The sequence below is a fragment of the Astatotilapia calliptera genome, chromosome 14 (assembly GCF_900246225.1).
Source record: "Astatotilapia calliptera chromosome 14, fAstCal1.2, whole genome shotgun sequence".
Lineage (NCBI taxonomy): Eukaryota > Metazoa > Chordata > Actinopteri > Cichliformes > Cichlidae > Astatotilapia > Astatotilapia calliptera.
In genome coordinates, this window is record NC_039315.1 from 13940157 (window position 1) to 13954016 (window position 13860).

Sequence of the window (13860 nt, forward strand, 5' to 3'; positions counted from 1 at the left end):
AACTAAACTGGGAGAAACTACACAAAGGGAGTGGCAAACCTGAACATGAAGGGAGAACAGCAGGGAGAGCACGCATGGGATTCACCGGGTATGAACACAGACGACGCGACGAGGAGCAGAGGAAATCACACACTATAAGTACACAAAGAGACACTGGGAAATCACACACAGGTGGGGGAAACAGCTGGACCTGATTAACCTGACGAGACAGGGGAACACTAACACCAGGGACCAACAGAGGGAGCACAAACCCAGAACCCAGTATCTAAAATCCCAAAACACAAACCATCCCAAAACAGCCCATGAATAATAAAGAGAATAATAACAATAAGGGACACAAACACAAAGTCACTCAGTCATGGCCGCAAGACCATGACAATAACGTGTTAAATGGGTGGAAATCCCTAGATCAATGTTTAAATTAACACTCACGCATTGACTCTGTCGGCTTTGTTTTGCCATGCATGCTCCCTTTCTTTTTTTTTCCGCGCAATTTGCATGTTATCGGCATATGCTGCCATCAGAATTTCGGCCTCAAGCGCTGTAAAATACATTGACCGCGCCTTCTTTCCCTCCGTCTCCATGGTGACTCGCTTAATCTGTGCTCCACTAATCAGGGCTTTATGTATCCTCGTGCGCGTGCTTAACTTGGGGTTAAAGCAACTCCGCGTTGACTGAACTAATTGTTATCAGCCTTTCTGAAACCGAATATTCCGAGTTGGACAGTTCGGGGTTACTCAACCCTGAGTATCGTTTTTCACTCTGAGTTTTCTAAACCGGCTTCCTGAAATAGGGCCCAGGACTTCAAGTATGTTGACATACAGTTCACACAATAAGTGTGCTACACCAACTAAGTCTTATTCTGGTACCAGGCTGACTACAAACATTTCAGAACAGATATACCAGAATAGATTGCCATATGTATAAAAGGTAGCATATGTAGATTAGACTAAACTATTATGTTGTTTTAAGTAAACACCCTTAAACTTACAAGTTTCTTTCACCCACTGTTTTTCAATCCTCGTGTTTCTTGCACTTTTTCTATTTCTGGAGCCAGAAGTCACCATACTTAGATGAAAAGGTGTATTGTATCCGACTAGTAAACTGCTAGAATTTCACTCACTAGAAGCACAAACATATGTGTCAAATCCAGCCATGTATGTTCAAAATCTCCAGATGATATCAACAAAACATGTAGAAGGTTAGTTTGGTCACTGTAATTACAAAAGTGAGGCTACGGTTCTGTAATTGGATGGTTATAGCCATACAGTTGTTAGAAGGTGAAAACTATCCATGTGCTGTGTTGTAAACATCATTTTTAATGCTGTAGGGTTGAACATTTGCCTGTTTGGACTGACCACTGGAGAGACTGTTGGCTTCATTTTCAAACCCTTGAGGTTGCCGTTTGGTTCAGCACTATTAACTGCTCCTAGAAACTGCTATTGTAAATTATGTTTGATGGATGACCTCGAGAAACACAAAACAGCTTATAGGACATCAGGTCAATCCAGTTGTCCTTTTTATAAAGTTAATATACTGATATCAAGACATTAGATTTGACCATTAATGGGTAGAAACAGATACAAATAAAGAAATGTGAGACCTTAGATGTTTAATTCACTGACTGACCTTTGTTAAAACTTGCTTTTGCCGTAAATGATAACACTCCATTACTGCAAAGAGTAAAAGACAGACTATAATATAATCATCTTGCTTCGTAATTGTATGTGTGCGTTTTTTTAAATATTATGCAGGCTATAAATTTTGTTCCCGGGGCCAGACATCTGAGCACTTTGCCAAGTTAGCAGTCATTTGCTGCTATGCAACAGAGAAAATATTTCTTGTTGCCTCTTAATGCACAGGGAGGGAAGACAACATTTACATTATGTAGAGATAATCACGGCTTCATCTGTTAACAGCACAACTTATTGATGTTGGGCAGGGACATCTATGATGTGTGTGGCGGAGCAGTAGCCAGTCTAATGGAAAAGTGTGAGCCTTTACTTCATAATAAATTTATTCCCAAACCCGGGTAATACTTGAGTGTCGGCTAATAAATCTAAACAAGAGAAACCTTTTAGAAACTGATGGAGTCCCTACTTCACTGCTTTCTATCAGCACTAACATGCAACACTTGGATTGGATTACAACGATGCTAATGTATTTTGGCTCTTCTTGTAGGATATATAAGAATGGGTTGATTTTGGTGGGAAGCGAAGTCTGGGATCTAATAAACAGCCTTCAAACTTCTAAGCTTATCAAAAATCTGAGCAGCTGTGGTCAGAAGACAAGGAAGTTGCGCTTTGGGCCCATTGATGGTCACTACAGCTTGCCAACGGTGGTTGAGAGGATGAAACGCAGCTGCTTCCTTCACATTCTGAAATGGTGAGGACTTGGTGGATGGATGTGAATTGGCTTGTGTGAGGTCCTGGGGGGGGGGGAGACTCAAATCACAGCTGCAGGGCAACAAGCCATCCACCCGCGTCTCTTTACTTCCTCGCTAGCATCTACGCCCGTTTCCTGCCTAAGTAACGGTATTGCACAGCTGATAATGACGCGTAAAATAATAGCTGCACACATGATGAAAACACTTGACCCCCGACCTAAAGGGGATTTACATCCGACCTGAGTACTCTACTTTCTGTGTGGCCTCAGGAAAGTGTGAAAGGAGACTGATTTGTGCGGGCTTTACTCAGGATGGGAGTGAGGAGCTGTGGTCACAACTCAATCTGTCCCATATGGGAGAGATTGGAAGGGATGAGCTGCATGAGGGGGATCCGTTTGTGAGGGTTTGTCTCATCAAATAGGAACAGGACTGCAGCAGATCAGTCATGCTAAATACCCCAGTAAACTGAAACATGTTTATTTCTTTTTTTTAAATCAATATTCATCATATAGCAATCCCAAGGAGTTAGACTTTGTGCAAGTGTTTAGTGACCCGCGTGTAACAACAGCTTTTATTGTTGACAGTATAAATAACAGCCAATAGCTAACAAGGAATTGGAGCCTCTAGAATCCAGTAGCTGCTGGGGTGCATTTATAGTTTTTTAACATTTCCCAGACTTCCTTGATTATAATTTTGAGTAATACTACATTTATAATCAACAGCAGCTACCATTTTTTACCTCACTGCCTAAACACAAGACATGCACATGAACTTTTGGCTTATGAAGGTACTCACAGGTTTTCTTTGGATGCTCTTTCTTTCCAGTCCAAATCACACAACATCCATTCATTTTCTGAAACCCTTGCTCATATCCCAGCTGTCATGGGCTGAGAGGTTTTGGTTGGCAAAGATTCAGTTTAATTGTGCTAAGTAAGTTAGACAGGCAGCTGTCAGTCGGGGAACATTTATTCAAATAGTAAAATGACCAGTGTGTGTTCCCATCAGAGAAGAAAAAGAGAGAAAGAACAGGAAAAAAAAAAAAAGGAATAGACGTCAGCGTGAACTATCGCGTGTCCACCATTACCTGGCCAAAACTGGAAGTGATGTCACTGAACGACACAGGAAATCATTCCTGCCTGTGGCCATCTCCCTGTACAACGCATCCACTTAACACACTGTTTGCTGCTACAACTACACATGTTTCTTTTCCAAATATTTATTTATAAGTGACTTATGTATGTATGTATGTATGTATGTATGTATATATATGTATATATTGTACTATTCTTAGTTAGCGTATTGTCTGTCTTGTCTTAATGTTGGTTTAAAATGGAGCACTGTAACAAAAAATAATTTCCCCCAGGGATCAATAAAGTATTCTGATTCTGATTCTGATTCTGATTATTCGCACAAAATGTAGATTTTTACCTTTGGGGCCTTATAAGCCTGTACTGGTGTTTTTAAAAGTCATGTTACACTGCTGGAAATAGTTTATTTTGATGCACATGCTGGTTTTTTTGCAAATTTGCATTGTAATATTTTTTTTCCAACAGTATATAAAAATTGGTGTATCTCAAAAATAAAACTATGAAGACACTCAAAATAAATTTCCTGTTGAAAGAAACTATTTTGTGCAACTTTTTTGTATTTACAGTTTTGAGGGACAAACCTCTTAAATTTCTCTAACTAGAAATATATGTAAAAAAAAACAAAAAACAAAAACGATTTTCTATTTTTTTGTAAATTGCACTTTGTTGCAATTTGTGTAGTTATTATAGACTTAATGCAGAAATATTATTAAAATTTGGGTTATAATGGTTATATTGATGTATAGCAACTTGGAATGCTCCCAAAAATGGCACTACAGCATGTAAAAATATAAAAATAACTCTGGCAGACTTGGTTCTATGGTAGGTCTTAAAGGGTTAACAGATTGATAGCATTTCTCACCAACAATGCTTCTTCTGGTAGCAGATGGGTGCATATATTAGGAAACAACTATTAGTGCCAACTTTGACAAACAGATTAGTTCTGTGGTAAAAAAAAAAAGAAAAAAAAGTATATATTATTTTTATTTCCAGTTGAGATTGTTGGCCAAATTGAAAGTTTATCATTTGTATAATGACTTTGAAAGAATCAAATATTAGAGTTCTCTTATTAGATGCCATGATAAACACTTTGATACCATTCTCCTATTCTATTAGAGTTTATTTGCAAAGTCTCTGAGTACAACACACCTCAGTATTGCTGTCATTAGACAGAAGTGAGCTTCACTGACTCATCACATTAGAGATTTTACAAATAAATGGTAAATGGCCTGCATTTGTATAGCGCTTTTCTAGTCCATAGGACCCCAAAGCGCTTCACACTACATTCAGTCATTCACCCATTCACACACTGGCGATAGCAAGCTACATCGTAGCCACAGCTGCCCTGGGGCGCACTGACAGAGGAAAGGCTGCCGGACACAGGCGCCACCGGGCCCTCTGACCACCACCAGTAGGCAAACACGGGGTTAGTATCTTGCCCAAGGATATTTGGCATGCAGCCAGGGATCGAACCGCCGACCTTCTGATTAGTGGCTGACCTGCTCTGCCACCTGAGCTACAGCCACCCCTAAATGACATTTATAAGGCCATGCCAAATTATCTCGATCTGATTAAGTCCAGAATTTGACTTCAAAATCATCATTTTCCTTTTTTTGAGCATAAAATAGATTTGTTAGTGTGTTTCTGATAATTGTCCTGCTACATAATCTGACTGTACTTAAATTATAGAGCATGAGCATTTGCCTTCAGGATATCCAGTTTGGTATTCTTTGGACTTTGGTCAGCAGTTTTTTGTTGTTGTTTTTGCCTTGCGGCTCCCCCATGAATACCATTTTTGTCCAGTTTCTTTCTTGTTTTTGAATCACAAACATTCACCCTAACTGAGACAAATTCGGTAGGTAATTGGTTTTAAGGTTCATCCATTTGTGGATAATGGCTCTCACTAAGGGGAGGGCGATTACTTTTCCAGGGCCAGGAAACTTTGGATAGCTGTTTTTCCCTAAATAATTGGATGATGGTCAGTAAATCAATTACCCTAACCCTAACTGGAGGAAATGTTGAAACTTCTGAACCGTTTAAATAAAATAAATTAATTATCAGTCATAAATGAAATTTAATTTGTATCATCTTTTGCTACATCTGGCAATATTGTCCAATTTATTGCATAAAAGTTATTGTGCAAATTAATCAGGTTTTCCAGAAAAAAAAAGACCTTAAAAAGTATCCCATCCATCTTTTCAAATCACTCCCTTAATTTGTAAATACATTTCTGTGTTTGCTATTAATCACAACAGAAATAATCTTAATTTGACAAAGTAACCAAAACTTTCCTATGCATATTGAATATGTAGAATTTCAGCTTAAAAATGGAATACTAGCTTGTTGTGAAAAGTCCAATATACTCTGATTAATTTTTGTTCATTAAACATTTCTTGGTGTTTTTCTCAGGCTTAAACAATATGATAAAACATTTTGGAACAAATATACACATTATTAGTCCAAAGCTGGAGGCCAGAATGGCAAAGATTTCTACAACTACAGCAAATTTCCCAGGTGAACTAACATATGCTGGGATAAAGGTGATCCACACTGCACAGAATATCAACATGCTGAAGGTGATAAACTTGGCTTCATTGAAATTATCAGGTAATTTGCGGGCTAAGGCGGCTAAAACAAAGCAAAACAAAGCAAGTAGCCCTATGTACCCGAGAACAGCCCAGAAGCCAACAGGAGAGCCTAATGCACATTCCAATATGATTTTCTCCTTGTATGTGGTTAGATTTTTTATTGGAAAAGGGGGACTGAATACTAACCAAAAAGAACATATTAAAACTTGAATAAATGTGAAAGACATAACAGTCATTCTCTGCTGTGGAGGACCAAACCATTTCATCACATTACTACCTGGAATTGTAGCTTTAAAGGCCATTAAAACCACTATAGTTTTCCCAAGTACACAGGAAATACAGAGAACAAAGTTGATACCAAATGCAGTGTGACGCAGCATGCAGGACCACTCAGATGGCGCTCCAATGAAAGTTAATGAACATAAGAAACACAGAGTCAGTGAGATGAGCAGCAGGAAGCTCAGCTCAGAATTGTTGGCTCGGACAATTGGAGATGTCCTGTGATAAAGGAATACAACTCCAGTGATAATGGCCAGACAGGCACCAATGACTGAGAATGTAGCCAAGGTGATTCCTAAGATGTCTTGAAAGGAAAGAAACTCTATAGGTTTAGGGATACAAGTGTCTCTCTTTGCATTAGGCCAGAATTCTTTGTGGCAGGGTAAACAGTCAGCTGAATCTGAATAAGAGAGAAAAAAAAAATATAGGCTCCTTGTAATTTCTGTAATTTTCATATGTTCACAATAAAAACATTTTACATGCATAGAATTTTTTTCATTTTACCTGTTGTATTACTGATCTCTCCCTCAGGACACGCTATACAGTCATAGCAGCAGATGGGTTTTCCTTTCTGCAGTACTTTACGAGTTCCTGGAGAACAACTGTCAGTGCACACTGACACTGGCACCTGTCAACAAACAAAGGTGGCATAATAAATATAAATTATCTTGTTCAGTAGAGTTAGATTCTCATCCTTTGAGTCATTACTTTTCTGCTATCCTCCATCCAGGTTATATTTCTGTTAATCCAAAGTTCGTGGCCCACTGGTAGTGATGCATCATAAAGCCCTACAGTTATAATATCAATGATGCCACTTTCACTTTTCTGCCAGTTAACGAGCTCATAAATAGCCACAGGATCACCATTAGCATTAAATGACACATCATATCCATTTTGGGAAAAATTTACCTTTTTCAGTTCAGTTAAAATCTGTAAACATGAATAAAGAGAGAGGGTGGGAGAGAAAGGAAATAGATAAAATAGTGCAATAATCAATATTAATACAAAATTGAATTCAAGCAGGTGATGAGGGAAACTGCCATTAAGATATTTATTTCTTCTGACCTGTTTGGCCTGCAACTTGGTTAATGTGTCACACTGAGCTGTGACATTTGCTCCTCGACACATTGCATTATGAATGGCATGTGCTATTGCATACACAGCTTTGTACACCATGTTAGTAATTCTGAGCTGAGATGTGTCAGTGTACTGATTATGGAGACTGTTTATGTCTTCTTTTCCATCACATACCTTCTTGTCTGCAGCAGTATCTAAAAATAAACAAAGACAGAACTGACATTTTAAACTCTGAAATTCAAACTAGTCTCAGATCTCTTTTATGTACTTTCCACTGTGACCAATATTCTGAAAACCATACGTGTGTGTGTGTGTGTGTGTGTGTGTGTGTGTGTGTGTGTGTGTGTGTGTGTGTGTGTGTGTATGTGTGCGTGTGTGTATAATATTTAATTGAAAACTGCTAAGCTTATGGATCAACAGTGCACCTTGTAACACCAGAAGTTTGACAGGATCATTTAAACCTAGAAACATTCCTTACTGTTTTTAAGTGTGCAGTTGAATGAATCTTCCCAAAACTCAGTAAGTACTTGAGAAGCAGCCACTTCAGAGGGAGACAGATTCAACAAGAAGTCTCTTAGACCTGGAATTACTGACTTCGGAATCGCAAATCCAATGGCCCCAGCACATAAATGGAATCTCTTTAATTCTGAGTATGTTATCCATGACTCACTGCCTATCCATTGGCGTAGTGGGGAAGGCTCACGTGAAAGCTCCTCCAACAATATCTTCATGTCTCCTAAAGCTGCAAATGCCACCACAACTGTAGCTGTAGACCTGCTGAGACGACATAGTGCATTTGAAAAATGTTTTTGTGTCTTTTTACATCATCAAATGTTTATTTTAAAGATAATTAAACAAGTCAATGCACAATAATTATCTCTGATGAAGAAACCTGCGGATAACATCTGCCACTCTCTGAATTCTGCTCTGTGGGTCTGTCCGATAGAAAGACACAGAGTATTCCACACAGATCCCCTCTTTCTGTGCTGCTTGGAGAAAAGAAGCCATGCCCTTATTTCCATAATCCGAATCTGACCGAACAGCACCTATCCAAGTCCAGCCAAAGTGTTTCACTAGCTTGGCTAGTGCTTCAGCTTGAATCTGGTCACTGGGGACTGTTCTGAAAAAACTTGGGTACTGCTGCTTGTCAGACAAGCATGCACATGTGGCAAAGTGGCTCACCTAAACCAAAAGAAATAAAACAGTGTAGCTCAGAAAATACTGCAAACACAAATATCACATGGCATATTTTAAATACAAAAATGAACAGAAATTGGAAATTGGCATTTACCTGGGGAATGTTAAAAGAACTGATGACTTGTGACAAACTGATGGATGTCATAGACCCAGAGTCCCCAACAACGGCCATCACCATACCAGATTGTGAGCAATTGTTACCAATGAAAAACACAGGGTCGAAGCTATTTAGAAACTGAAATGCCACATGCACTGCCACAGCCACTGATGCACATGAGTCATAGATCTGATACCCGAGCCTAATTCCGGGCAGCAGCTCTGTGCTGTTGTTAATCTCTTCTATGGCAAAGATCATTGCACGTAATGATTGCAGATCATTAATCCTGCAGAAAGTTAACTCACTTTTAGAAATTAAACTACAGACTTAGGTTAAATGTCACAAGAAAACATTGTAGGAGTTGTGGGTTTTGACCATGGCCAAATAATGACTTAAATTTTTACGGGCACTTCAACACATTGCTTCATCAGTTAAATTCAGCAGAAATGATTATCATGATAAATCACAAAAATGTATAAATAAATATGTAAAGGCTTGTCATTTCCTGTTTGATTTTTGTAAGATTGTTGTTTAAAAATATGATTTCTGTTTTCAAAAACACAAATATTACTTCCACAAATATAAATGACTGACTATTGGAATATTTTTCTTGGTGATTTTTTTCAGAACCATACAGAAGCAATGTAATACCACAGAAAATAAAACGTGAAAACATTTTCATTCTTACATAGTGCAATATGTTTTGATCACTCTCTTCTTTCCAATACTGACCTTCCTTTGCATTTCACAGGCTCGGGTATGATGGTGTAGTCATTGTAAACTGTGTGTGCGTAGGTATGAAGAGAGAAAACACCACCAATAACAAAGTCCCCGTCCATTGAGAATGCAGGCAAACGAGTGCTTCCTTGAAGCTTGCATTTCACAGATGATACTACCGTACCAGCCCAAGCCCCTGTAGACATGGTTGTTTGAGTCAGATAAGCAGCCAATACCAGACCAATTAAAACAGCTGATCTTTCCATCTCTGTCTGACATCCAGCTTGTGTATATGGGCGTACGTTTGTTTTCCTTGGTTTATATAAGTCTTCTGAGAATTTTTTTTCTTCTTTTCATCTTCACAAGTACATCCCCTTACCAAGTAGTGTTTTCAAAACCCTCAGATATTAATGATAGTCTACGCCTTCCCAGTATGGTTTGGTGTCTTTGGGTTACCCAGGCCAAAAATCCTTTCATAATAAGTTTGATTAACTTTAAACAACAGATATATCTAGAATTTATAAATAGCTTGTCTCACATAAATAAATAGTTTACTAATTATCCATTGACCCAAAACATCCTAAATACACAAAAAATTAAAGCACTTTCATAGCAGTATGAAATTTAAAAAATCTTTATTTTTTGTGTATTTATGTCACTTCTGTAAAAATTCATCAAATTTCAGGCAAAAACAAATTAGGGCAATATCACGATGAAGACAAAGAAGAATCGTGTAATGAGTTGAATGTAGTGATAGAGAGTGTCCCCATAGGGGAGAGACTTGTCAAGGAGCAGATATTGATGGACGTGTAGATCAAAATAATAGAGAAGCTGAAGAGGTGTTGGACAGGTAAGATTATAAGGAGAGAAATGCAGGAAAACAGATGGTGGTGGATTTTGTGGGAAGGGTGGAAATAATTATCAAGAGGCACAGTTACCTTTTCCACAACAAGGTTACTGGAACTTTGGTGTACAGGGCGATCGTGGCTCAAGAGTTAGGAGTTCGCCTTGTAATCGGAAGGTTGCCGGTTCGAGCCCCGGCTCGGACAGTCTCGGTCGTTGTGTCCTTGGGCAAGACACTTCACCTGTTGCCTACTGGTGGTGGTCAGAGGGCCTGGTGGCGCCAGTGTCCGGCAGCCTCGCCTCTGTCAGTGCACCCCAGGGTGGCTGTGGTTACAATGTAGCTTGCCATCACCAGTGTGCGAATGTGTGAATGGGTGGATGACTGGATATGTAAAGCGCTTTGGGGTCCTTAGGGACTAGTAAAGCGCTATATAAATACAGGCCATTTACCATTAGGCTTGAGGGGAATGTCTCGTGGCTGGTTGGGCCTAGCCTGAAAGAGCCACATGCGTCCAATCTCCTGTGGGTCGGCTACCACCAGTAGGAACTTTAGGGGTTTGATACATTGTGTTGATTGGTGGTAGAATAGATAGCAGTTGATCAACAGCTAGTAGTGAGCTGGCTCAGGTGGTAGGGAAAAATACAACCTGGTATACCGAAATAGACACCAAGCATGTGCTATTAGAAAGATGCTAACTGCAGTGTTCTTTCTATTGATACAGGTCTAGATTTGCTCTAGGTCTGGCACCAGTAACACAATCATATGTGATTGGTGGGCCCTTTTGTCACTACCATCATCTCCAAACCATACATCATAGCAGGTCTCACTATCATCTTGTAATCTTTACCTTTCACTCTTGCTGCTATGCTTGTGTCACAAATTATCCCTGACTAAATTGCAGATGTAATCTGCAATTTACTAAATTCTAGTTTCTTTCTCCTCTCAATTCAAGTGCATAATCCTAGCAATGTTAGCCTCTGTTGAATAAATAACTCTAGCCATCATTCATCTTAGTGTAACACAGTTAGGGGAATTGCTGAAACGATTGTATTAATGGGTCTATAAACCATATGGTTGACAACCACAGGTTTAAGGCACTTTACAATTGTGGAAAAGAAAATGACAAAAAATGAAAGAAAAGTAAAACACATAAACTACTAAAACAGTGACTTGGAAAAGTGTTAATCCTTAATGCTGGGTGCACCCTGGTACCCTGACTCCTTAACTGTTATGGAAAACCGATGACTCAAATTCAGTGTCCATTCATAAGAAAATCTCACACACCTTTCACATGTGGAGAATGTTCTACACAGCCGCTTATTATGCACAGTCCCAAATAAAACACGTCCAAGGGGTACAGTCCAAAAATTCCCAGGGTGTGAAAGAAAATAGGGATGGGAAAATGTCAGTCAGTGGTCTTTTTCATAACCAACCGTGTGAGTGATACAGTCCAACCACACCGCAAGGTGCAGCAGATCATCAAGTGGAAAAGAAGGGATTCTCGGTCTCTTTAAGTCCAGGTGGGAAGGCTCGCCATGTAATTCACTGGAGGAATCCACCTGAGGAGCAATCCAGTATACTAAAAAACACCTGACCTGTCTATGGAGCGCCAGGACTGCCATAATGAATTAATTAAATACACCAACACATGGTGGGCCTCTCTGGTGCTGTACATAACTGGTTCACTTCCTATCTCTCTGACAGAACTTTTATGGTGAGTATGGATACATGCTCCTCTAAGATCCATAGAATGACATGTGGTGTGCCTCAAGGGTCGGTTCTAGGCCCTGTACTTTTTAATTTGTATATGCTCCCTCTCGGCAGTGTCATCGGGAGGCATGGAGTGAACTTCCACAGTTACGCTGATGACACGCAGCTGTACATCTCCGTGTCTCCTGATGACACCAGACCAATGGATGCCCTTTTTAACTGTATCTTAGATATACGATCTTGGATGGCAGAAAACTTTTTACAGCTTAACCAGGATAAGACTGAAGTTTTAATCGTCGGTCCTGAGGCTCAGAGAGAGAAACTCTTGTCTAAATTAGAGGCATTTTCACTATGTCCTTCGCTACAAGTGAAAAACCTGGGTGTTATTTTTGACTCTGAGCTTGGTTTTATCCCACATGTTAAACATGTAACCAAAATTGGATTTTATCATCTAAAAAATATAGCCAGAGTTCGCCCTATTCTCTCTCGGGCCAACACGGAGATGCTGATGCATGCTTTTATTACCAGTCGCATTGATTACTGTAATGCCGTGCTCTCTGGTCTTCCTAAGAAGAATATTTCAACTTTACAACTTTTGCAAAACTCGGCAGCTCGTGTGCTGACGAAGACCAGAGGGCGGGCCCACATTACACCGGTTTTAGAATCGCTGCATTGGCTCCCCGTGTGTTTCAGGATCGATTTTAAAGTTCTTTTATTGTTTTTTAAATGTCTTAATGGTCTTGGGCCTTCTTATCTCTCAGATCTGCTTTTACCATACGAACCCTCGCGGACCCTGAGGTCCTCTGGTACTGGCCTTTTAATTGTCCCTAAAGTCAGGACACATACTCACGGAGAGGCAGCTTTTCAGTGGTATGGTCCTCGTCTGTGGAACAGCCTGCCGGAGGAGCTCAGGGCCGCAGAGAACGTACATGTTTTTAAGAACAGGCTCAAGACCCACCTTTTTAATTTAGCTTTTACTGAACGTTTATTTATTTTATGCTTATTTATTCTATCCTGTTATTCTATTATTAATTTAGACTTTACCTAATATTTATTGATTTTATTCTTATTCATTTTTTAATCTTCTTACTCTATTTATATTTATATTTATATTGTATCCTGTTCTTATTTATTTTATCATTTTACCCTGTATATATCCTATTGTGTCATATCTCCAGTGTTTCCTCAGAGGGCGCTCTCTGCACCGGGGCTGTGATCGACTGTGGCTGCTGGGTTTCTGGGGGTCCTCTCAGCCTGGCTGGCCTCCCTCCTGCTGTGTGCCCAGCCAGGAGGCTGCGGTCTGTGACCGGCTCCCGGTGCAGACGGTTCCCTGTTATAGTGTTTCCTCACTTGGCTCATGCGAGCCCAGCCCAATTTTTACTCTTTAAGTGTGCGCGTGTGTGCATGTGTGTGTGTGTGTGTGTGTGTGTGTGGAAGAGGGGGGGGGGGGGGGGGGAATATGTTTGTATTCACATCATTTATGTTAATGAGAGTGTGGGGAGTGAGTTGGAGGGTGGGGTGGGCTGCTTTTAACTATGTAAAGCACTTTGTGCTACATTTTTTTTGTATGAAAAGTGCTTTATAAATAAAGATTGATTGATTGATTAAATAATTAATTAAATGTGTCAATAATTAATTAAAATTGGAATTAATTAATTAAATAAATAGTTATGACACATGTAATTAATTAATTATTGACACATTTAATTAATTATTTATGTACTTCACATTTTAATTAATTATTGACACATTTAATTAATTAATTAATTAATTAATTATTGACACATTTAATTAATTATTGACACATTTAATGAATTATTTAATGATATATTTATTTATTTCATTTTGGCAGTCCTGGCGTCTGGCTCTCATCTTGA

The 13860-nt window shown here is 39.3% G+C and overlaps 1 protein-coding gene across 1 annotated transcript; it reads right to left on the reverse strand.

The window, feature by feature from the left end:
* Positions 1-5842: 5842 nt before the first annotated feature.
* LOC113037014 (extracellular calcium-sensing receptor-like) lies at positions 5843-9593 on the reverse strand. The gene is made up of 8 exons (XM_026193708.1): positions 9445-9593; positions 8710-8998; positions 8311-8600; positions 7897-8192; positions 7407-7612; positions 7050-7271; positions 6846-6969; positions 5843-6741 (listed from the first exon to the last, which is right to left on the reverse strand). The coding sequence occupies exons 1-8, from the start codon at positions 9549-9551 to the stop codon at positions 5843-5845; spliced, it is 2433 nt and encodes an 810-aa protein (XP_026049493.1). The 5' UTR covers positions 9552-9593.
* Between the last annotated feature and the right edge of the window lie 4267 nt (positions 9594-13860).

Excerpts from the sequence above, each read along its gene's own strand:
- LOC113037014 (XM_026193708.1), bottom strand. The coding sequence starts at position 9,551 with ATGGACGGGGACTTTGTTATTGGTGGTGTTTTCTCTCTTCATACCTAC. Across the intron at positions 7,613-7,896 it reads CAACTGCACACTTAAAAACA|ATACTGCTGCAGACAAGAAG; the intron begins GTAAGGAATGTT and ends GTTTATTTTTAG. Across the intron at positions 6,742-6,845 it reads AGAGATCAGTAATACAACAG|ATTCAGCTGACTGTTTACCC; the intron begins GTAAAATGAAAA and ends TCTCTTATTCAG.